A 26,527-nucleotide genomic window follows, 5' to 3' on the forward strand; every position below is an offset into this window, starting at 1 on the left:
TCATGCTTGATAAAGAATCTCCACTTTGAGATGACTTGTGATTGGTCTGTGGAGAGTGATGGGCCCACATTCTTTCACTCAAACGACGACACTTTCTGGTGTAGTTTCCTGGTTAAACCATTATTGTAGGAAATTGGCCTCCTTTAAAAGCATTAGTTTGCCTAATAACATATATCATCACGTAGTCCAGGTTGAGTACGAGATATTCATCAAATGACAACAAATTACACGCATACCATGATCGGACATTTCACATGTCTGCCATATTTGTAATGTACGTCTGTCTGTGTCTGCATCTCTGTCTCTCTCTACTCAACCACTTGGGCTGGACGGTAGAGCAACGGTCGGTCTCGCTTCATGCAGGTCGGCGTTCAATCCCCGACCGTCCAAGTGGTTGGACACTATTCCTTCCCTCCGTCCCATCCCAAATCCTTATCCTGACCCCTTCCAAGTGCTATATAGTCGTGATGGGTTGGTACTTTCTCTTGATAGTTCCCTTCTTCCTCTCTCTTGTAATTATTTGATCAACTATGCATATTATTATTATGTAATGTTTTAATTACCTAATTTAATAATTATTCTCATGAATCAAATACACAAGTCATATAGTCCCTCTTCATTTCATTTTGTCTTCCAGCTGTCAGTAATATTAAATGATAATGAATTACAACACTTTCCGATTCTCCTCTCTATTTCTGATATTGATGTGTAATTTGTTCTTGATACCATTATTCGTATAAAGTATATCAACTAGTTTAATTTAGTTTACTTATTATGGACCCCATACCCCATCCTGTGGGCGGTAGTGGAAAGAGTTACAGAGGCACATACTGGGCTCAGGGACTGAACCCCAAAATTCATTTAGGTAAACAAATTAGCCTTAATGAGCTACTTACAAATTTAAGGATTCGCTGGCTGGTCGCCAGAGGGGGCGGACATGCTCAGGTGTGGCTTCCTAGCTGACAACCTGAGCGTGAAGTTGGTGGTTGGGTGTTGGTCCTGTGACCTGTGTGGCACCCGGCTTGTGTAGGGGACTTTTTTGCTTTATGATGGGGTCGTCTATGCCTCCTCTTAAGCGGACGGCTTCGGCTGGGCTCGAGTTTTCTATGCTGGTTGATCATACGCTTGGCGCTTGGTATTGCGCTGGTGGAGGTGCTCCATGTGAAGTTAACAGACTTGGTGGCAGTGCAGATCGTTTAAAACTGCCTGTGTGGTGAAATTTATTCAATCACTCCGATGTATATATTCCGATCGGCCCCATACTTATTAAGGTGTGGTCAGGAAGGTCATCTTGCGGCAGCTTGCTCCGTGAAGGCAGCTGATCGCGTCAAAATCTTCAGGGAGGGTAATTTTCATTCCATCTGAAATTAAGTGGATTCTGAGGTGTCGGCTGGTGATGATGTCCCGCCTCCCAGCCTGCCAGATGTTGCGCTTGTCTGTGTGAGTGTCTTGCAAGGAGCCATTGGAGTGCCTTGTGCAACCGTAGGCTGCCGAACGGCCGTTGTGTGTGGATGAGGATCCGACTGACTGGCTTTGTGTGGTGCCGAATGTGGTGGTGGAGACTCAGTTTACTGCCTCCTGTGGCGGTGGTACCGGCTCCCCAGAAGACGTCCCTGTCTGCTTTGGAGAGCGGTTCTGGTGTTCTTGCTCCGCCTGTGGAGTGTCTGGATGTGGGGGTTTCCCCTCGTCTCGGAAGGCGTTTCCAGCTGCTTCTCTGATGGAGTGTGCGCGTCCCCCTCGACGCCTACAGGACGCGTCGCGTCAGGCTGAGCTGGTTCCTCAGCAGAAACTCATGAAGGGCATTGCCAGGTCACGGTCCCTTGGTACCGCGACCAAGTGGTACGGACACTTTGGAGTCTATGGTGGACAAGGGTGGGGTGGATGTGTCGGTGGTTGTGGAGGAGCAGGGGCGGGATGAGGTGGCTCCTTTGCCGGTTTCTCCCCGTGAGCCCCCCCAGTGCCAGTTGGCCGAGGTGGAGGGTTGATGACTCTGATGACAGTGATAGCGCAGGGCATGTTTGGTATTGAAAAGGGGGGTTTATTGACCTTCCTCAAGGGGGTTTCCCCGTCGATGGAACCCCCCCACTCCCCTATTCCTCAGGAGAGATATGGGTTTTCCCTTAGGAGAGGATCCGGCCTTTGCGGACCTGCCGCTGGTGGGTGGTTAGTACTGATCTGGTCGGGTTCCTCGGGTGTGTGCTGGAGGTGCGTCGCCATTGGGTTTTATGCGGTTTTTATTTTTGCTTGTGTACTTGTGTTGGGAGTACTTATGGTTCCCTTGGGTTTACCAGTTACTTTTGTGTTTTTTTCTGTATTTTCATATGCTGTCATATGAACAACAAGGGTCGACAAGCATATGCTTGTCGACCCTTGTTGTTCAAATGGGGATACTGTGCATGTGTGCCTTGTAGCAAGGTTCGGAGGTGTCTCCCCTCCTTCCTTGATACAGATTGTTCTATGTGTTGAGTGCTGGGTCCCGTATGTTTTTCTTGTATTTTCTTAAATCTGGTCTAGTGTCTGGCCTTTCCTTTGAACCGTGTTCCCTTATTTTGTTCTGTTTGGTTGTGGGTGTGCGAATGTTTGGGATTGAAGGCTTCCGCTTAATTGTCTTCTTGTACTTGCTTTCTTAATTTTGGTGGGTGGTAACGGCCTCTGTGTGTTAGGGTCTAGTATATATGTTCCTGTATCTTTTGTATTTCTGTATTTATTCTATTTTTCCTTGTTTTTGTTTCATTTATGCGTACATGGAATTGTACCCTGGTTCGTGTCCGTGTATTACACTGGTGTTTGAATATTTTTGTATCTGTGTTTGTAACTTGTTGTATTGGTTTGGTGGCTTGTTTATTATTCGTCTAATTGCTTGTGATGTCTCCTGAGCTGTTAAGACATTGTTCTTGTGCTTCGGTACCTTGATTTTTAATTGTATTTATTTGTGGTTTTATAATAAAGAAAAAAGTTACAAAATTCAATGCACATCGCCACATCAACAATGGGCTCGAGACTCCCCCCACCCCTTCCCCAAAGAAGCCTCTTGTAGTATATAAACTATATTTGAAAATGTAAATGTTTGCAATTCACTTCTAACATGAAAAAACGATTAGTTTTTTGTTGTTGTTGATTGACGGCCAACGACGACCGAGGTAGCGTTTTGTATGTTACGACACGTCGTCTCTGCCTCAACAGAGGAAATGCCAATACGTAACATTATCATACGGTATATCGTTTACATGAAAAGTCAATAACTCATAAGCACACATGTAGTGTCATCTCCCTTGGTCATAAATCTAAATTTATTGATTTGTATTCATTGCTGGGATATGTTTTCCGACAGTTGTCAGAAAATAATGTAAACAAGTGAGTGGTGTTCTGACCAATGAGACTCGTCGTTACAAAGCGCCTGTTCATTCATGACCTAACCCAATACTACGACAACAACAAATGCGGCGTTGCCATTTTGAACTTTACAAGAAACTGGGGGGATAAAGAAATACTTTTCCTCTATTGTATTATAATCCTTGCATCCAGTGTACCTTATCCATCCACCCAGTGTACCATATCCATCCACCCAGTGTACCATATCCATCCACCCAGTGTACCATATCCATCCACCCAGTGTACCATATCCTTCCACCCAGTGTACCATATCCATCCACCCAGTGTACCATATCCTTCCACCCAGTGTACCATATCCTTCCACCCAGTGTACTATATCCATCCACCCAGTGTACCATATCCATCCACCCAGTGTACCATATCCTTCCACCCAGTGTACCATATCCTTCCACCCAGTGTACTATATCCATCCACCCAGTGTACCATATCCTTCCACCCAGTGTACTATATCCATCCACCCAGTGTACCATATCCTTCCACCCAGTGTACTATATCCATCCACCCAGTGTACCATATCCTTCCACCCAGTGTACTATATCCATCCACCCAGTGTACCATATCCATCCACCCAGTGTACCATATCCTTCCACCCAGTGTACCATATCCTTCCACCCAGTGTACCATATCCTTCCACCCAGTGTACCATATCCTTCCACCCAGTGTACCATATCCTTCCACCCAGTGTACCATATCCTTCCACCCAGTGTACCATATCCTTCCACCCAGTGTACCATATCCTTCCACCCAGTGTACCATATCCTTCCACCCGGTGTACCTTATCCATCCACCCAGTGTACCTTATCCATCCACCCAGTGTACCTTATCCATCCACCCAGTGTACCATATCCATCCACCCAGTGTACCATATCCTTCCACCCAGTGTACCATATCCTTCCACCCAGTGTACTATATCCATCCACCCAGTGTACCATATCCTTCCACCCAGTGTACTATATCCATCCACCCAGTGTACCTTATCCTTCCACCCAGTGTACTATATCCATCCACCCAGTGTACCATATCCATCCACCCAGTGTACCATATCCTTCCACCCAGTGTACCATATCCTTCCACCCAGTGTACTATATCCATCCACCCAGTGTACCATATCCATCCACCCAGTGTACCATATCCTTCCACCCAGTGTACCATATCCTTCCACCCAGTGTACTATATCCATCCACCCAGTGTACCATATCCATCCACCCAGTGTACCATATTCATCCACCCAGTGTACTATATCCATCCACCCAGTGTACCATATCCATCCACCCAGTGTACCATATCCATCCACCCAGTGTACCATATCCATCCACCCAGTGTACCATATCCTTCCACCCAGTGTACCATATCCTTCCACCCAGTGTACCATATCCTTCCACCCAGTGTACCATATCCTTCCACCCAGTGTACCATATCCTTCCACCCAGTGTACCATATCCTTCCACCCAGTGTACCATATCCTTCCACCCAGTGTACCATATCCTTCCACCCAGTGTACCATATCCATCCACCCAGTGTACCATATCCTTCCACCCAGTGTACCATATCCTTTCACCCAGTGTACCATATCCTTCCACCCAGTGTACCATATCCTTCCACCCAGTGTACCATATCCTTCCACCCAGTGTACCATATCCTTCCACCCAGTGTACCATATCCTTCCACCCAGTGTACCATATCCTTCCACCCAGTGTACCATATCCTTCCACCCAGTGTACCATATTAGTGTACACCGTGTAACTGTGTGTGTACCTGCAGGAGGAAGTGCTGTGTGGTGCGGGTGGTGGAGAGGCTGGTGGAGGGGTGCCGGGACCTCTCCTACAAGATACAGGACCCCAGGAGTCCCACAGTCAGCGAGGAGGAGATGGTTGGTGAGTGTCGCACCCGTGGCCCAGAGGGTCACCCGTGGCCCAGGGGGTCACCCGTGGCCCAGGGAGTCACCCGTGGCCCAGGGAGTCACCCGTGGCCCAGGGGGTCACCCGTGGCCCAGGCTGTTCCTCCAGGCACACGGCCCACGGGTCATGACCAGATGTTGACAGAGTGTCAGTATGAGACGAGGTCATTATCAGGATAATTCACTATGCCGGTTAGATTATATTGGACTTGGAAGGGGTAGTACAGGGTTAGTAACCTAACCTAACCTAACCTATGCCTACATATGCAAAATATGCTAATATATTTATGCTAATATATATCTCAAATATAAATATTAATTTATATTTGAGATAATTCCCGTTTTGAATGCACAACATGTAAAAATTTATGAAGGCGTCTGTGGGGTCGACCGCTGGATGTAATAAGTCGAGGACAGGTTGACAGCAACACTGTTAGTTTAGATTATTATGCACCCCATACCCATCTTGTGGGTGGTAGTGGATAGGGTTACAGAGGCACATAATGGGCTCAGGGACTGAACCCACCAAAATTTATTTATCTAAGCAAGTTACAGTCTTGCCTAAATTAATTTAAGCAACTGACACGTGGAGAACTCGTGTCAGAGTTTATGTGTTTATCCTGCACATCGCGCTCCATCCAGTGGGCAGAAATGGATAGGTTACAGTCACCCACAGTTACTACCTACAGTTAGCAAAATGAGGATTTGGCTAAAATTTCTGGTAGCAAATAATTTTGAATGAAATATTTACACATCCCTTAAACATTGGTTATAGAATTCTCTCTGAATTCACGTATCTTTTCGCACTCCATCACATAGTGACTGAGGGTGTGCGAATAATTTTGATGACACAGTTTACATTTGGTCAGGTCTACGTCGGCAGATAATGAAAATTTCCAGAGATGCTTGTAACCGAGTCTAAGCCGAGCAATAGCAACATCTAGAAGTCTGCTGACTTTACTGAATGATCCATAGATGATAGACACTGTTAGGTACATCACCACCAGCTTCACTACCGCCGTCAACACCACCACCACTAACCACTAGTCTCTACCATCAGCATGCAGGCTGGTGGAGGCCGTGAAGCAGCTGGGTACTGTGGTTCATCACCGCCTCTACTTCAGTCCTACCATCCACTACCTCTACGCCTCCCAGCTGGCCAGACACGCCTCCCTCCTCTCCGTAAGTCTCTACACACCTATTTGTGCCTACAGGATCGATCATTGGCTCTTGGATGTCGCCTTTCTAGCCTCCGGTGTGTGTGTGTGTGTGTGTGTGTGTGTGTGTGTGTGTGTGTGTGTGTGTGTGTGAGCGAGTGCGTGCACGCGCTCAGCTACACATGTGAGCATAGATGAGCGTTGCCACCAACGCTCCGCCTTACAAGGAGTCAGTTGTCTATTATTGTGGCTCCCAAGCCTTCAGTTCCAAGTCCACTACGAGCTGTAGGGTATTTTCTCAGCAGGAATTTACTTGTTTATTTATTATTAAATTATTAGTTTATTAAACTTAATTTTAATTTATTATTATTAATTAAAACTGGACTGTATATTTAAAAGTGGACTGTATTTTATTAATTTATCCTGCTAGGTGTTTACCTGCTCACAAGTTTGGGGGGTTTATGTACGTAGTATATTTATCAATACATCAATGAATAACAATAGGTTTCTAGAGGTTAATCTACTGCTAAAATGTGTTAGTAAAATGTCTGCGTCTGCGTGATGGCTGTTACCTTGTTGTAAGACTCCAGTAGCTGCGGTCAGGGGAGCTTGGTGTCTTGAAGACTTGAAGTCTCCATGATACTTGGAGACATGATCTGTTCTCTCCAGACTCGAGGTGATTCACTGATTTCCTCCTGATGTGATTTACATTAGGAGGATCCTCTCTAGTAATTTACGTGGATGGCTATGAGTGATAGATCATATAGCATCAAGTAGCCCCATGTGTCGTCAAGTAGCACCATGTGTCGTCAAGTAGCACCCATGTGTCGTCAAGTAGGACCCCATGTGTCGTCAAGTAGGACCCCATGTGTCGTCAAGTAGCACCCATGTGTCGTCAAGTAGGACCCCATGTGTCATCAAGTAGCACCCATGTGTCGTCAAGTAGGACCCCATGTGTCATCAAGTAGCACTCATGTGTCGTCAAGTAGGACCCCATGTGTCGTCAAGTAGCACCCATGTGTCGTCAAGTAGGACCCCATGTGTCACCAAGTAGCACCCATGTGTCAAGTAGCCACCATGTGTCATCAAGTAGCACCATGTGTCATCAAGTAGTACGATGTGTCATCAAGTAGCACTTTCATCAAGTAGCACTTACATCAAGCAATACTAACACTATCAGTAAATATAATTAGTTCACAGCAACGTTAACAGTAAATATAATCAAGTAAATATAAGTGGTAGTTAATGAGAGGAAGTAATGGTGGTGGTGCAGGCGTCGGGGGCGACGGTGGGGTCCCTGGAGGCGAGCATGACAGCGGCACAAGAGGAGAGAGAGGACTCCCTCGCCACCAGAGACGGCGTCATCGCCTCCCTCACCAGTCACCTCCAGCACCTGGACCACGCCGGCGCCCAGGCTGTCCTCTCCTGCAGGTAGGTCCTCACACCTCACCCACGGTAATACTGTAGCAGACTCCAGGCACACCAGACGCCTCTAGTCTCATAATATTCCGCCCCATCCTCCTGTTGTGGCAGTACTTATAGTAAGGATGAGGACCATAGAATATATGTCGACGAACAACTAAGATAGATAGTAGAAATTGGCACTATTGAGTTGAACAAACTGGAAAATGATTTATTACTTGAGTTGCTTTGACAAACTAAACTAGCCTAACCTAATCTTCCTAGGCCTAATACATGATATCTGAGGCCTATTATAATACATATGTGTGCTATACTAGGCCTAAGAATATTTAAGTTTGTTTTCTAGCTTCATTTTGTTAAGAATATCTTACTAGTCTTACTACTAGTACTCTCTGAAAACTATGTATGTTTGAATTCGTGACTATTGAGGATGGTGACAATAGGCACTGTAAACAGGAGGAAGGTTGTAATATTACAGTTCCCGCCTTCCGCGGCCTTCACCCTCCCCCCCCCTCCTGGGGTCATGTGACCTGCCACACTCACAACAAAAGACTTCAGAAAACGACGTCACTCTGGATGTCGTCTCCTCTCTTGATGTTTTAATGTCATGACTTTCTGTTTAATTTTATGATTCAGTGAAAATCAAAAGTACAAGTTCATAAACACACACACACACACACACACACACACACACACACACACACACACACACACACACACACACACACACACACATATGGAAGATTTCCTGAGACCTGGAACTTTAAGAACAAGAGGTCATAGATTTAAACTAGCTAAACACAGATGCCGAAGAAATATAAGAAAACTCACTTTCGCAAACAGAGTGGTAGACGGTTGGAACAAGTTAGGTGAGAAGGTGGTGGAGGCCAAGACCGTCAGTAGTTTCAAAGCGTTATATGACAAAGAGTGCTGGGAAGACAGGACACCACAAGCGTAGCTCTCATCCTGTAACTACACTTAGGTAATTACATTTAGGTAATTACACACACACACACACACACACATATATATATATATATATATATATATATATATATATATATATATATATATATATATATATATATATATATATATTTATATATATATATATATATATATATATATATATATATATATATATATATATATATTTATATATATATATATATATATTTATATATATATAATGTTGTTGAATATGACCGAAAGGGTAAGATTAATAATTCCAACACGAATCTTCTCAATTTTTCTTACGTTTTTCTTCACTATCGAGGGTAATTGAAAAATTAACTCTCCAAAATTCATTTTTTTACATTTTTATTTTTGGTCTGACGCCTAAAAGCGTTTCGCAAAGCTTCTTACATTTTCAAAGACTTATTTATACATATCATATATCATGCTTATATTAGTTTTGTGTGAGGTGACAAAACACGAATCATTCTATTCTATCTACCTAAGTGTCAATATTAGACCACACATAAATAGTCACCCCTTGTAAAAACCATTTTTGTATGCCTTCAATGAACGGACAGTTTTAGCTTGCGAGCTCACATCAACTGTTTACTGTTGTCTGTTTAATTAATTTCATTCATGTGTTGGTTGAAAATTTTGTTCGTGCTTCTCAGGGGTGTTGTGTGGGTTGCCTCGGCTCCACACTGGGACGAAACAAGGCCCCGTGCAACACCAAACATTCCTAATTTGAATCGGCTAATCAAGCCACTAGAACCTAGGACGAGTCAGTTCTAGGTGCAGTGATGTGATGGAGCTTCTCTCTCTGCTACAGACAGGAGGCCAAGACGGAGCTGGAGGAGGTGAGGGCCAACAGTGAGATCAGCCTCCAGGAGCTGAAGGGTGACCTGCTGGCCAGCTCAGAGGCCATGAGCACCCAGGAGGACAGACACCACCTGCAGGAGCTGGTGCTCAGGAGTAGGAGGTAGGTGAAGGTGTTAGAGGTAGGTGGTGGTGTAGGAGGTGGTGTAGGTGGTGGTGTAGGAGGTAGGTGGTGGTGTAGGAGGTGGTGTAGGTGGTGGTGTAGGAGGTGGTGTAGGTGGTGGTGTAGGTGGTGGTGTAGGAGGTAGGTGGTGGTGTAGGAGGTGGTGTAGGTGGTGGTGTAGGAGGTAGGTGGTGGTGTAGGAGGTGGTGTAGGTGGTGGTGTAGGAGGTGGTGTAGGTGGTGGTGTAGGTGGTGGTGTAGGAGGTAGGTGGTGGTGTAGGAGGTGGTGTAGGTGGTGGTGTAGGAGGTAGGTGGTGGTGTAGGAGGTGGTGTAGGTGGTGGTGTAGGAGGTAGGTGGAGGTGTAGGAGGTAGGTGGTGGTGTAGGAGGTAGGTGGTGGTGTAGGTGGTGTAGGTGGTGGTGTAGGAGGTAGGTGGTGGTGTAGGAGGTAGGTGGTGGTGTAGGAGGTAGGTGGTGGTGTAGGAGGTGGTGTAGGTGGTGGTGTAGGAGGTAGGTGGTGGTGTAGGTGGTGTAGGTGGTGGTGTAGGTGGTAGGTGGAGGTGTAGGAGGTAGGTGGAGGTGTAGGAGGTAGGTGGTGGTGTAGGAGGTAGGTGGTGGTGTAGGAGGTAGGTGGTGGTGTAGGAGGTAGGTGGTGGTGTAGGAGGTAGGTGGTGGTGTAGGTGGTGTAGGTGGTGGTGTAGGTGGTAGGTGGAGGTGTAGGAGGTAGGTGGAGGTGTAGGAGGTAGGTGGTGGTGTAGGAGGTAGGTGGTGGTGTAGGAGGTAGGTGGAGGTGTAGGAGGTAGGTGGTGGTGTAGGAGGTAGGTGGTGGTGTAGGTGGTGTAGGTGGTGGTGTAGGAGGTAGGTGGTGGTGTAGGAGGTAGGTGGTGGTGTAGGAGGTAGGTGGTGGTGTAGGAGGTGGTGTAGGTGGTGGTGTAGGAGGTAGGTGGTGGTGTAGGTGGTGTAGGTGGTGGTGTAGGAGGTAGGTGGAGGTGTAGGAGGTAGGTGGAGGTGTAGGAGGTAGGTGGTGGTGTAGGAGGTAGGTGGTGGTGTAGGAGGTAGGTGGTGGTGTAGGAGGTAGGTGGTGGTGTAGGAGGTAGGTGGTGGTGTAGGTGGTAGGTGGTGGTGTAGGTGCTGGTGTAGGAGGTAGGTGGTGGTGTAGTGTGTGTACAGGCAGGACCTGGAGCGACAAGTCCAAGGGTGGTGGGACTCATGTAGTGTGTGTACAGGCAGGACCTGGAGCGTCAAGTCCAAGGGTGGTGGGACTTATGTAGTGTGTGTACAGGCAGGAGCTGGAGCGACAAGTCCAAGGGTGGTGGGACTCATGTAGTGTGTCTACAGGCAGGACCTGGAGCGACAAGTCCAAGGGTGGTGGGACTCATGTAGTGTGTGTACAGGCAGGACCTGGAGCGTCAAGTCCAAGGGTGGTGGGACTCATGTAGTGTGTGTACAGGCAGGACCTGGAGCGTCAAGTCCAAGGGTGGTGGGACTCATGTAGTGTGTGTACAGGCAGGACCTGGAGCGTCAAGTCCAAGGGTGGTGGGACTCATGTAGTGTGTGTACAGGCAGGACCTGGAGCGACAAGTCCAAGGGTGGTGGGACTCATGTAGTGTGTGTACAGGCAGGAGCTGGAGCGACAAGTCCAAGGGGTCATCCGTCGATACGACGCTACGATGAGTCGCCTGCAGACCTCCCTGGATGACCTCCGTCTGAAACACGTTGACCTCACAGGACTCCTGCAGGCGAAGCAGGTACATCTTACCCCTCAATACTCACCCCTCAATAATCACCTCTTAATACTCACCCCTCAATAATCACCCCTCACTACTCACCTCTCAATAATCACCTCTCAATACTCACCCCTCAATACTCACCCCTCACTACTCACCCCTCACTACTCACCCGTTAATACTCACCTCTTAATACTCACCCCTCAATACTCACCCCTCACTACTCACCCCTCAATACTCACCCCTCAATACTCACCCCTCAATTCTCACCCCTCAATACTCACCCCTCAATATTAACCCTTCAGCACTCACCCCTCAATACTCACCCCTCAATTCTCACCCCTCAATACTCACCCCTCAATAATCACCCCTCAATAATCACCTCTCAATACTCACCCCTCAATACTCACCCCTCACTACTCACCCCTCAATACTCACCCGTTAATACTCACCTCTTAATACTCACCCCTCAATACTCACCCCTCAATACTCACCCCTCAATATTAACCCTTCAGTACTCACCCTTCAATACTCACCTGTCATTACTCACCCCTCAAAACTCAACCCTCAATACTCACCCCTATTTCAGATATTTTGAAAACTGCAGGGGGGGGGGGGGGTTGGGCAAAATATGACCCATCGCCGTTTTCAGTAATTGGCATATTTTCGGTATAAAAAGTCGTAATTTGAAAATGAAAATAGGTGCAGAGAGTTAGAATTCGGCTCGAAAATCACGCTCAGGAGTCAAATTTCCAACATTTCAGATATTTTGAAAACTGCAGAGGGGATTGGGCAAAATATAACCCATCGCGGTTTTCAGTAATTGGCATATTTTCGGCATAAAAAGTCGTAATTTGAAAATGAAAATAGGTGCAGACAGTCAGAATTCGGCTCAAAAATCACGCTCTGGAGTCAAATTTCTGACATTTCAGATATTTTGAAAACTGCAGGGGGGTTTGGGCAAAATACGACCCATCGCCGTTTTCAGTAATTGGCATATTTTCGGTAATAAAAGTCGTAATTTGATATATGAAAATAGGTGCAGAGAGTCAGAATTGGGCCCAAAAATCACGCTCAAGAGTCAAATTTCCGACACTTGAGATATTTTGAAAACTGCAGGGGGGTTTGGGCAAAATACGACCCATTGCGGTTTTCAGTAATCGACATACTTTTGGCATAAAAAGTAGTAATTTGAAAATGAAAATAGGTGCAGAGAGTTAGAATTCGGCTTGAAAATCACGCTCAGGAGTCAAATTTCCGACATTTCAGATATTTTGAAAACTGCAGGGGGGGGGGGGGGATTGGGCAAAATATGACCCATCGCGGTTTTCAGTAATTGGCATATTTTCGGCATAAAAAGTCGTAATTTGAAAATGAAAAAAAGGTGCAGAGAGTCGGAATTCGGCTCAAAAATCACGCTCAGGAGTCAAATTTCCGACATTTCAGACATTTTGAAAACTGCAGGGGGGTTTGGGCAAAATATGACCCATCGCCGTTTTCAGTAATTGGCATATTTTCGGTATGAAAAGTCGTAATTTGAAACTGAAAATAGGTGCAGAGAGTCAGAATTCGGCTCAAAAATCACGCTCAGGAGTCGAATTTCCGACATTTCAGACATTTTAAAAACTGCAGGGGGGTTTAGGCAACATATGACCCATCGCCGTTTTCAGTAATTGGCATATTTTCGGTATAAAAATTCGTAATTTGAAACTGAAAATAGGTGCAGAGAGTCAGAATTCGGCTCAAAAATCATGCTCAGGAGTCAAATTTCCGACATTTCAGACATTTTGAAAACTGCAGGGGGGTTTGGGCAAAATATGACCCATCGCCGTATTCAGTAATTGGCATATTTTCGGTATGAAACATCATAATTTAAAACTGAAAATACGTGCAGAGAGTCAGAATTCGGATAAAAAATCACGCTCAGGAGTCAAATTTCCGACATTTCAGACATTTTGAAAACTGCAGGGGGGTTTGTGCAAAATATGACCCATCGGTGTTTACAGTAATTGGCATATTTTCGGTATGAAAAGTCGTAATTTGAAACTGAAAACAGGTGCAGAGAGTCAGAATTCGGCTCAAAAATCACGCTCAGGAGTCAAATTTCCGACATTTCAGACATTTTGAAAACTGCAGGGGGGTTTGGGCAAAATATGACCCATCGCCGTTTTCAGTAATTGACATATTTTCGGTATAAAAATTCGTAATTTTAAACTGTAAATAGGTACAGAGAGTCAGAATTCGGATAAAAAATCACGCTCAGGAGTCAAATTTCCGACATATCAGACATTTTGAAAACTGCAGGGGGGTTTGGGCAAAATATGACCCATCGCCGTTTACAGTAATTGGCATATTTTCGGTATAAAAAGTCGTAATTTGAAACTGAAAATAGCTGCAGAGAGTCACAATTCGGCTCAAAAATCACGCTCAGGAGTCAAATTTCCGACATTGCAGACATTTTAAAAACTGCAGGGGGGTTTGGGCAAAATATGACCCATCGCCGTTTTCAGTAATTGGCATATTTTCGGTATGAAAAGTCGTAATTTGAAACTGAAAATAGGTGCAGAGAGTCAGAATTCGGCTAAAAAATCACGCTCAGGAGTCAAATTTCCGACATTTCAGACATTTTGAAAACTGCAGGGGGGTTTGGGCAAAATATGAACCATCGCCGTTTACAGTAATTGGCATATTTTCGGTATGAAACGTCGTATATTGAAACTAAAAATAGGTGCAGAGAGTCAGAATTCGGCTCAAAAATCACGCTCAGGAGTCAAATTTCCGACATTTCAGACATTTTAAAAACTGCAGGGGGGGGTTTGGGCAAAATATGACCCATCGCCGTTTTTAGTAATTGGCATATTTTCGGTATGAAACGTCGTAATTTGAAACAGAAAATAGGTGCAGAGAGTCAGAATTCGGCTCAAAAATCACACTCAGGAGTCAAATTTTCGACATTTCAGACATTTTGAAAACTTCAGGGGGGTTTGGGCAAAATATGACCCATCGCCGTTTTCAGTAATTGGCATATTTTCGGTATAAAAAGTCGTAATTTGAAACTGCAAATAGGTGCAGAGAGTCAGAATTCGGATAAAAAATCACGCTCAGGAGTCAAATTTCCGACATTTCAGACATTTTGAAAACTGCAGGGGGGTTTGGGCAAAATATGACCCATCGCCGTTTACAGTAATTGGCATATTTTCGGTATGAAACGTCGTAATTTGAAACTGAAAATAGGTGCAGAGAGTCAGAATTCGGCTCAAAAATCACGCTCAGGAGTCGAATTTCCGACATTTCAGACATTTTGAAAACTGCACGGGGGTTTGGGCAAAATATGACCCATCGACGTTTTCAGTAATTGGCATATTTTCGGTATAAAAAGTCGTAATTTGAAACTGAAAATAGCTGCAGAGAGTCACAATTCGGCTCAAAAATCACGCTCAGGAGTCAAATTTCCGACATTTCAGACATTTTAAAAACTGCAGGGGGGTTTGGGCAAAATATGACCCATCGCCGTTTTCAGTAATTGGCATATTTTCGGTATAAAAAGTCGTAATTTGAAACTGAAAATAGGTGCAGAGAGTCAGAATTCGGATAAAAAATCACGCTCAGGATTCAAATTTCCGACATTTCAGACATTTTGAAAACTGCAGGGGGGTTTGGGCAAAATATGACCCATCGCCGTTTACAGTAATTGGCATATTTTCGGTATGAAACGTCGTAATTTGTAACTGAAAATAGGTGCAGAGAGTCAGAATTCGGCTCAAAAATCACGCTCAGGAGTAAAATTTCCGACATTTCAGACATTTTAAAAACTGCAGGGGGGTTTGGGCAAAATATGACCCATCGCCGTTTTCAGTAATTGGCATATTTTCGGTATGAAACGTCGTATATTGAAACTGAAAATAGGTGCAGAGAGTCAGAATTCGGCTCAAAAATCACGCTCAGGAGTCAAATTTTCGATATTTCAGACATTTTGAAAACTGCAGGGGGGTTTGGGCAAAATATGACCCATCGCCGTTTACAGTAATTGGCATATTTTCGGTATGAAACGTCGTAATTTGAAACTGAAAATAGGTGCAGAGAGTCAGAATTCGGGTCAAAAATCACGCTCAGGAGTCAAATTTCCGACATTTCAGACATTTTGAAAACAGCAGGGGGGTTTGGGCAAAATATGACCCATCGCCATTTTCAGTAATTGGCATATTTTCGGTATAAAAATTCGTAATTTGAAACTAAAAATAGGTGCAGAGAGTCAGAATTCGGATAAAAAATCACGCTCAGGAGCCAAATTTCCGACATTTCAGACATTTTAAAAACTCCAGGGGGGTTTGGGCAAAATATGACCCATCGCTGTTTTCAGTAATTGGCATATTTTCGGTATGAAACGTCGTAATTTGAAACTGAAAATAGGTGCAGAGAGTCAGAAATCGGCTCAAAAATCACGCTCAGGAGTCAAATTTCCGACACTTCAGACATTTTGAAAACTGCAGGGGGGTTTGGTCAAAATATGACCCATCGCCGTTTTCAGTAATTGGCATATTTTCGGTATAAAAAGTCGTAATTTGAAACTGAAAATAGGTGCAGAGAGTCAGAATTCGGATAAAAAATCACGCTCAGGACTCAAATTTAAGACATTTCAGATATTTTGAAAACTGTAGAGGGGTTTGGGCAAAATATGACCCATCGCCGTTTTCAGTAATTGGCATATTTTCGGTATGAAAAGTCGTAATTTGAAACTGAAAATAGGTGCAGAGAGTCAGAATTCGGCTCAAAAATCACGCTCAGGAGCCAATTTCCGACATTTCAGATATTTTGAAAACTGCAGAGGGGTTTGGGCAAAATATGACCCATCGCCGTTTTCAGTAATTGGAATATTTTCGGTATAAAAAGTCGTAATTTGAAACTGAAAATAGGTGCAGAGAGTCAGTATTCGGCTCAAAAATCACGCTCAGGAGTCAAATTTCCGACATTTCAGACATTTTGAAAACTGCAGGGGGGTTTGGGCAAAATATGACCCATCGCCGTTTTCAGTAATTGGCATATTTTCGGTATGAAACGTCGTATATTGAAACTGAAAATAGGTGCAGAGAGTCAGAATTCGGCTCAAAAATCACGCTCAGGAGTCAAATTTCCGATATTTCATACATTTTGAAAACTGCAGGGGGGTTTGGGCAAAATATGACCCATCGCCGTTTACAGTAATTGGCATATTTTCGGTATGAAACGTCGTAATTTGAAACTGAAAATAGGTGCAGAGAGTCAGAATTCGGCTCAAAAATCACGCTCAGGAGTCAAATTTCCGACATTTCAGACATTTTGAAAACAGCAGGGGGGTTTGGGCAAAATATGACCCATCGCCATTTTCAGTAATTGGCATATTTTCGGTATAAAAATTCGTAATTTGAAACTAAAAATAGGTGCAGAGAGTCAGAATTCGGATAAAAAATCACGCTCAGGAGCCAAATTTCCGACATTTCAGACATTTTGAAAACTGCAGGGGGGTTTGGGCAAAATATGACCCATCGCCGTTTACAGTAATTGGCATATTTTCGGTATAAAAAGTCGTAATTTGAAACTGAAAATAGCTGCAGAGAGTCACAATTCGGCTCAAAAATCACGCCCAGGAGTCAAATTTCCGACATTTCAAACATTTTGAAAACTGCAGGAGGGTTTGGTCAAAATATGACCCATCGCCGTTTTCAGTAATTGGCATATTTTCGGTATAAAAAGTCGTAATTTGAAACTGAAAATAGCTGCAGAGAGTCAGAATTTGGCTTAAAAATCACGCTCAGGAGTCAAATTTCCGACATTTCAGACATTTTAAAAACTGCAGGGGGGTTTGGCCAAAATATGACCCATCGCTGTTTTCAGTAATTGGCATATTTTCGGTATGAAAAGTCGTAATTTGAAACTGAAAATAGGTGCAGAGAGTCAGAATTCGGCTGGAAAATCACGCTCAGGAGTCAAATTTCCGACATTTCAGACATTTTGAAAACTGCAGGGGGGGTTGGGCAAAATATGACCCATCGCCGTTTTCAGTAATTGGCATATTTTCGGTATAAAAAGTCCTAGTTTGAAAATGAAAATAGGTGCAGAGAGTCAGAATTCGGCTCATGAATCACGCTCAGGAGTCAAATTTCCGACATTTCAGATATTTTGAAAACTGCAGGGGGCTTTGGGTAAAATTTGACCCATCGCCGTTTTTAGTAATTGGCATATTTTCGGTATAGAAAGTCGTAGTTTGAAACTGAAAATAGCTGCAGAGAGTCACAATTCGGCTCAAAAATCACGCCCAGGAGTCAAATTTCCGACATTTCAAACATTTTGAAAACTGCAGGAGGGTTTGGTCAAAATATGACCCATCGCCGTTTTCAGTAATTGGCATATTTTCGGTATGAAACTTCGTAATTTGAAACTGAAAATAGGTGCAGAGAGTCAGAATTCGGCTCAAAAATCACGCTCAGGAGTAAAATTTCCGACATTTCAGACATTTTAAAAACTGCAGGGGGGTTTGGGCAAAATATGACCCATCGCTGTTTTCAGTAATTGGCATATTTTCGGTATGAAACGTCGTAATTTGAAACTGAAAATAGGTGCAGAGAGTCAGAATTCGGCTAAAAAATCACGCTCAGGAGTCAAATTTCCGACATTTCAGACATTTTGAAAACTGCAGGGGGGTTTGGGCAAAATATGACCCATCGCCGTTTACAGTAATTGGCATATTTTCGGTATAAAAAGTCGTAATTTGAAACTGAAAATAGCTGCAGAGAGTCACAATTCGGCTCAAAAATCACGCTCAGGAGTCAAATTTCCGACATTTCAAACATTTTTAAAACTGCAGGGGGGTTTGGGCAAAATATGACCCATCGCCGTTTTCAGTAATTGGCATATTTTCGGTATGAAACGTCGTAATTTGAAACTGAAAATAGGTGTAGAGAGTCAGAATTCGGCTCAAAAATCACGCTCAGGAGTCAAATTTCCGACATTTTAGACATTTAAAAACTGCAGGGGGGTTTGGGCAAAATATGACCCATCGCCGTTTTCAGTAATTGGCATATTTTCGGTATAAAAAGTCGTAATTTGAAACTGAAAATAGGTGCAGAGAGTCAGTATTCGGCTCAAAAATCACGCTCAGGAGTCAAATTTCCGACATTTCAGACATTTTAAAAATTGCAGGGGGGTTTGGGCAAAATATGACCCATTGCTGTTTTCAGTAATTGGCATATTTTCGGTATGAAACGTCGTAATTTGAAACTGAAAATAGGTGCAGAGAGTCAGAATTCGGCTCAAAAATCACGCTCAGGAGTAAAATTTCCGACATTTCAGACATTTTGAAAACTGCAGGGGGGTTTGGGTAAAATATGACCCATCGCCGTTTTCAGTAATTGGCATATTTTCGGTAGAAAAAGTCGTAATTTGAAACTGGAAATAGGTGCAGAGAGTCAGAATTCGGCTCAAAAATCACGCTCAAGAGTCAAATTTCCGACATTTCAGACATTCTAAAAACTGCAGGGGGGGTTTGGGCAAATTATGACCCATCGCCGTTTTCAGTAATTGGCATATTTTCGGTATAAAAATTCGTAATTTGAAACTGAAAATAGGTGCAGAGAGTCCGAATTCGGCTCAAAAATCACGCTCAGGAGTCAAATTTCCAACATTTCAGACATTTTGAAAATTGCAGGGGGGTTTGGCAAAATATGACCCATCGCCGTTTTCAGTAATTGGCATATTTTCGGTATAAAAAGTCGTAATTTTAAACTGAAAATAGGTGCAGAGAGTTAGAATTCGGATGAAAAATCATGCTCAGGAGTCAAATTTCCGACATTTCAGACATTTTGAAAACTGCAGGGGGGTTTGGGCAAAATATGACCCATCGCCGTTTTCAGTAATTGGCATATTTTCGGTATAGAAAGTCGTAATTTGAAACTAAAAATAGGTGCAGAGAGTCAGAATTCGGCTCAAAAATCACGCTCAGGAGTCAAATTTCCGACATTTCAGACATTTTGAAAACTGCAGGGGGGGTTTGGGCAAAATATGACCCATCGCCATTTTCAGTAATTGGCATATTTTCGGTATAAAAATTCGTAATTTGAAACTAAAAATAGGTGCAGAGAGTCAGAATTCGGATAAAAAATCACGCTCAGGAGCCAAATTTCCGACATTTCAGACATTTTGAAAACTGCAGGGGGGTTTGGGCAAAATATGTCCCATCGCCGTTTACAGTAATTGGCATATTTTCGGTATAAAAAGTCGTAATTTGAAACTGAAAATAGCTGCAGAGAGTCACAATTCGGCTCAAAAATCACGCTCAGGAGTCAAATTTCCGACATTTCAAACATTTTAAAAACTGCAGGGGGGTTTGGTCAAAATATGACCCATCGCCGTTTTCAGTAATTGGCATATTTTCGGTATAAAAAGTCGTAATTTGAAACTGAAAATAGCTGCAGAGAGTCAGAATTTGGCTTAAAAATCACGCTCAGGAGTCAAATTTCCGACATTTCAGACATTTTAAAAACTGCAGGGGGGTTTGGCCAAAATATGACCCATCGCTGTTTTCAGTAATTGGCATATTTTCGGTATGAAAAGTCGTAATTTGAAACTGAAAATAGGTGCAGAGAGTCAGAATTCGGCTGGAAAATCACGCTCAGGAGTCAAATTTCCGACATTTCAGACATTTTGAAAACTGCAGGCAAAATATGACCCATCGCCGTTTTCAGTAATTGGCATATTTTCGGTATAAAAAGTCGTAGTTTGAAAATGAAAATAGGTGCAGAGAGTCAGAATTCGGCTCATAAATCACGCTCAGGAGTCAAATTTCCGACATTTCAGATATTTTGAAAACTGCAGGGGGCTTTGGGTAAAATTAGACCCATCGCCGTTTTTAGTAATTGGCATATTTTCGGTATAAAAAGTCGTAGTTTGAAAATGAAAATCGGTGCAGAGAGTCAGAATTCGGCTCAAAAATCACGCTCATAAGTCAAATTTCGGACATTTCAGATATTTTGAAAACTGCAGGGGAGTTTGGGCAAAATATGACCCATCGCCGTTTTCAGTAATTGGCATATTTTCGGTATGAAACTTCGTAATTTGAAACTGAAAATAGGTGCAGAGAGTCAGAATTCGGCTCAAAAATCACGCTCAGGAGTAAAATTTCCGACATTTCAGACATTTTAAAAACTGCAGGGGGGTTTGGGCAAAATATGACCCATCGCTGTTTTCAGTAATTGGCATATTTTCGGTATGAAACGTCGTAATTTGAAACTGAAAATAGGTGCAGAGAGTCAGAATTCGGCAAAAAAAATCACGCTCAGGAGTCAAATTTCCGACATTTCAGACATTTTGAAAACTGCAGGGGGGTTTGGGCAAAATATGACTCATCGCCGTTTACAGTAATTGGCATATTTTCGGTATAAAAAGTCGTAATTTGAAACTGAAAATAGCTGCAGAGAGTCACAATTCGGCTCAAAAATCACGCTCAGGAGTCAAATTTCCGACATTTCAGACATTTTGAAAACTGCAGGGGGGTTTGGGCAAAATATGACCCATCGCCGTTTTCAGTAATTGACATATTTTCGGTATAAAAATTCGTAATTTTAAACTGAAAATAGGTACAGAGAGTCAGAATTCGGATAAAAAATCACGCTCAGGAGTCAAATTTCCGACATATCAGACATTTTGAAAACTGCAGGGGGGTTTGGGCAAAATATGACCCATCGCCGTTTACAGTAATTGGCATATTTTCGGTATAAAAAGTCGTAATTTGAAACTGAAAATAGCTGCAGAGAGTCACAATTCGGCTCAAAAATCACGCTCAGGAGTCAAATTTCCGACATTGCAGACATTTTAAAAACTGCAGGGGGGTTTGGGCAAAATATGACCCATCGCCGTTTTCAGTAATTGGCATATTTTCGGTATGAAAAGTCGTAATTTGAAACTGAAAATAGGTGCAGAGAGTCAGAATTCGGCTAAAAAATCACGCTCAGGAGTCAAATTTCCGACATTTCAGACATTTTGAAAACTGCAGGGGGGTTTGGGCAAAATATGAACCATCGCCGTTTACAGTAATTGGCATATTTTCGGTATGAAACGTCGTATATTGAAACTAAAAATAGGTGCAGAGAGTCAGAATTCGGCTCAAAAATCACGCTCAGGAGTCAAATTTCCGACATTTCAGACATTTTAAAAACTGCAGGGGGGGGTTTGGGCAAAATATGACCCATCGCCGTTTTTAGTAATTGGCATATTTTCGGTATGAAACGTCGTAATTTGAAACAGAAAATAGGTGCAGAGAGTCAGAATTCGGCTCAAAAATCACACTCAGGAGTCAAATTTTCGACATTTCAGACATTTTGAAAACTTCAGGGGGGTTTGGGCAAAATATGACCCATCGCCGTTTTCAGTAATTGGCATATTTTCGGTATAAAAAGTCGTAATTTGAAACTGAAAATAGGTGCAGAGAGTCAGAATTCGGATAAAAAATCACGCTCAGGAGTCAAATTTCCGACATTTCAGACATTTTGAAAACTGCAGGGGGGTTTGGGCAAAATATGACCCATCGCCGTTTACAGTAATTGGCATATTTTCGGTATGAAACGTCGTAATTTGAAACTGAAAATAGGTGCAGAGAGTCAGAATTCGGCTCAAAAATCACGCTCAGGAGTCGAATTTCCGACATTTCAGACATTTTGAAAACTGCACGGGGGTTTGGGCAAAATATGACCCATCGACGTTTTCAGTAATTGGCATATTTTCGGTATAAAAAGTCGTAATTTGAAACTGAAAATAGCTGCAGAGAGTCACAATTCGGCTCAAAAATCACGCTCAGGAGTCAAATTTCCGACATTTCAGACATTTTAAAAACTGCAGGGGGGTTTGGGCAAAATATGACCCATCGCCGTTTTCAGTAATTGGCATATTTTCGGTATAAAAAGTCGTAATTTGAAACTGAAAATAGGTGCAGAGAGTCAGAATTCGGATAAAAAATCACGCTCAGGATTCAAATTTCCGACATTTCAGACATTTTGAAAACTGCAGGGGGGTTTGGGCAAAATATGACCCATCGCCGTTTACAGTAATTGGCATATTTTCGGTATGAAACGTCGTAATTTGTAACTGAAAATAGGTGCAGAGAGTCAGAATTCGGCTCAAAAATCACGCTCAGGAGTCAAATTTCCGACATTTCAGACAGTTTAAAAACTGCAGGGGGGTTTGGGCAAAATATGACCCATCGCCGTTTTCAGTAATTGGCATATTTTCGGTATAAAAAGTCGTAATTTGAAACTGAAAATAGCTGCAGAGAGTCAGAATTTGGCTTAAAAATCACGCTCAGGAGTCAAATTTCCGACATTTCAGACATTTTAAAAACTGCAGGGGGGTTTGGCCAAAATATGACCCATCGCTGTTTTCAGTAATTGGCATATTTTCGGTATGAAAAGTCGTAATTTGAAACTGAAAATAGGTGCAGAGAGTCAGAATTCGGCTGGAAAATCACGCTCAGGAGTCAAATTTCCGACATTTCAGACATTTTGAAAACTGCAGGCAAAATATGACCCATCGCCGTTTTCAGTAATTGGCATATTTTCGGTATAAAAAGTCGTAGTTTGAAAATGAAAATAGGTGCAGAGAGTCAGAATTCGGCTCATAAATCACGCTCAGGAGTCAAATTTCCGACATTTCAGATATTTTGAAAACTGCAGGGGGCTTTGGGTAAAATTAGACCCATCGCCGTTTTTAGTAATTGGCATATTTTCGGTATAAAAAGTCGTAGTTTGAAAATGAAAATCGGTGCAGAGAGTCAGAATTCGGCTCAAAAATCACGCTCATAAGTCAAATTTCGGACATTTCAGATATTTTGAAAACTGCAGGGGAGTTTGGGCAAAATATGACCCATCGCCGTTTTCAGTAATTGGCATATTTTCGGTATGAAACTTCGTAATTTGAAACTGAAAATAGGTGCAGAGAGTCAGAATTCGGCTCAAAAATCACGCTCAGGAGTAAAATTTCCGACATTTCAGACATTTTAAAAACTGCAGGGGGGTTTGGGCAAAATATGACCCATCGCTGTTTTCAGTAATTGGCATATTTTCGGTATGAAACGTCGTAATTTGAAACTGAAAATAGGTGCAGAGAGTCAGAATTCGGCAAAAAAAATCACGCTCAGGAGTCAAATTTCCGACATTTCAGACATTTTGAAAACTGCAGGGGGGTTTGGGCAAAATATGACTCATCGCCGTTTACAGTAATTGGCATATTTTCGGTATAAAAAGTCGTAATTTGAAACTGAAAATAGCTGCAGAGAGTCACAATTCGGCTCAAAAATCACGCTCAGGAGTCAAATTTCCGACATTGCAGACATTTTAAAAACTGCAGGGGGGTTTGGGCAAAATATGACCCATCGCCGTTTTCAGTAATTGGCATATTTTCGGTATGAAAAGTCGTAATTTGAAACTGAAAATAGGTGCAGAGAGTCAGAATTCGGCTAAAAAATCACGCTCAGGAGTCAAATTTCCGACATTTCAGACATTTTGAAAACTGCAGGGGGGTTTGGGCAAAATATGAACCATCGCCGTTTACAGTAATTGGCATATTTTCGGTATGAAACGTCGTATATTGAAACTAAAAATAGGTGCAGAGAGTCAGAATTCGGCTCAAAAATCACGCTCAGGAGTCAAATTTCCGACATTTCAGACATTTTAAAAACTGCAGGGGGGGGGTTTGGGCAAAATATGACCCATCGCCGTTTTTAGTAATTGGCATATTTTCGGTATGAAACGTCGTAATTTGAAACAGAAAATAGGTGCAGAGAGTCAGAATTCGGCTCAAAAATCACACTCAGGAGTCAAATTTTCGACATTTCAGACATTTTGAAAACTTCAGGGGGGTTTGGGCAAAATATGACCCATCGCCGTTTTCAGTAATTGGCATATTTTCGGTATAAAAAGTCGTAATTTGAAACTGAAAATAGGTGCAGAGAGTCAGAATTCGGATAAAAAATCACGCTCAGGAGTCAAATTTCCGACATTTCAGACATTTTGAAAACTGCAGGGGGGTTTGGGCAAAATATGACCCATCGCCGTTTACAGTAATTGGCATATTTTCGGTATGAAACGTCGTAATTTGAAACTGAAAATAGGTGCAGAGAGTCAGAATTCGGCTCAAAAATCACGCTCAGGAGTCGAATTTCCGACATTTCAGACATTTTGAAAACTGCACGGGGGTTTGGGCAAAATATGACCCATCGACGTTTTCAGTAATTGGCATATTTTCGGTATAAAAAGTCGTAATTTGAAACTGAAAATAGCTGCAGAGAGTCACAATTCGGCAAAAAAAATCACGCTCAGGAGTCAAATTTCCGACATTTCAGACATTTTAAAAACTGCAGGGGGGTTTGGGCAAAATATGACCCATCGCCGTTTTCAGTAATTGGCATATTTTCGGTATAAAAAGTCGTAATTTGAAACTGAAAATAGGTGCAGAGAGTCAGAATTCGGATAAAAAATCACGCTCAGGATTCAAATTTCCGACATTTCAGACATTTTGAAAACTGCAGGGGGGTTTGGGCAAAATATGACCCATCGCCGTTTACAGTAATTGGCATATTTTCGGTATGAAACGTCGTAATTTGTAACTGAAAATAGGTGCAGAGAGTCAGAATTCGGCTCAAAAATCACGCTCAGGAGTCAAATTTCCGACATTTCAGACAGTTTAAAAACTGCAGGGGGGTTTGGGCAAAATATGACCCATCGCCGTTTTCAGTAATTGGCATATTTTCGGTATAAAAAGTCGTAATTTGAAACTGAAAATAGCTGCAGAGAGTCAGAATTTGGCTTAAAAATCACGCTCAGGAGTCAAATTTCCGACATTTCAGACATTTTAAAAACTGCAGGGGGGTTTGGCCAAAATATGACCCATCGCTGTTTTCAGTAATTGGCATATTTTCGGTATGAAAAGTCGTAATTTGAAACTGAAAATAGGTGCAGAGAGTCAGAATTCGGCTGGAAAATCACGCTCAGGAGTCAAATTTCCGACATTTCAGACATTTTGAAAACTGCAGGCAAAATATGACCCATCGCCGTTTTCAGTAATTGGCATATTTTCGGTATAAAAAGTCGTAGTTTGAAAATGAAAATAGGTGCAGAGAGTCAGAATTCGGCTCATAAATCACGCTCAGGAGTCAAATTTCCGACATTTCAGATATTTTGAAAACTGCAGGGGGCTTTGGGTAAAATTAGACCCATCGCCGTTTTTAGTAATTGGCATATTTTCGGTATAAAAAGTCGTAGTTTGAAAATGAAAATCGGTGCAGAGAGTCAGAATTCGGCTCAAAAATCACGCTCATAAGTCAAATTTCGGACATTTCAGATATTTTGAAAACTGCAGGGGAGTTTGGGCAAAATATGACCCATCGCCGTTTTCAGTAATTGGCATATTTTCGGTATGAAACTTCGTAATTTGAAACTGAAAATAGGTGCAGAGAGTCAGAATTCGGCTCAAAAATCACGCTCAGGAGTAAAATTTCCGACATTTCAGACATTTTAAAAACTGCAGGGGGGTTTGGGCAAAATATGACCCATCGCTGTTTTCAGTAATTGGCATATTTTCGGTATGAAACGTCGTAATTTGAAACTGAAAATAGGTGCAGAGAGTCAGAATTCGGCAAAAAAAATCACGCTCAGGAGTCAAATTTCCGACATTTCAGACATTTTGAAAACTGCAGGGGGGTTTGGGCAAAATATGACTCATCGCCGTTTACAGTAATTGGCATATTTTCGGTATAAAAAGTCGTAATTTGAAACTGAAAATAGCTGCAGAGAGTCACAATTCGGCTCAAAAATCACGCTCAGGAGTCAAATTTCCGACATTTCAGACATTTTGAAAACTGCAGGGGGGTTTGGGCAAAATATGACCCATCGCCGTTTTCAGTAATTGACATATTTTCGGTATAAAAATTCGTAATTTTAAACTGAAAATAGGTACAGAGAGTCAGAATTCGGATAA

General features: G+C 42.6%; 1 protein-coding gene across 1 annotated transcript in view; it reads left to right on the plus strand.

Annotated features, from left to right (window-relative positions):
* Window positions 1–26,527, plus strand: part of LOC123764906 (dynein regulatory complex protein 10) — a 48,101-nt gene that overhangs the window by 1,171 nt on the left and 20,403 nt on the right. The window contains exons 2-6 of the mRNA XM_045753104.2: window positions 5,155–5,267; window positions 6,351–6,472; window positions 7,721–7,878; window positions 9,656–9,805; window positions 11,422–11,551. Coding sequence (XP_045609060.2) covers window positions 5,155–5,267; window positions 6,351–6,472; window positions 7,721–7,878; window positions 9,656–9,805; window positions 11,422–11,551 — 673 coding nt within the window. The remainder of the gene's footprint in view (window positions 1–5,154; window positions 5,268–6,350; window positions 6,473–7,720; window positions 7,879–9,655; window positions 9,806–11,421; window positions 11,552–26,527) is intronic.

This window comes from Procambarus clarkii, chromosome 48, assembly GCF_040958095.1.
Source record: "Procambarus clarkii isolate CNS0578487 chromosome 48, FALCON_Pclarkii_2.0, whole genome shotgun sequence".
In the NCBI taxonomy this organism is placed as follows: domain Eukaryota; kingdom Metazoa; phylum Arthropoda; class Malacostraca; order Decapoda; family Cambaridae; genus Procambarus; species Procambarus clarkii.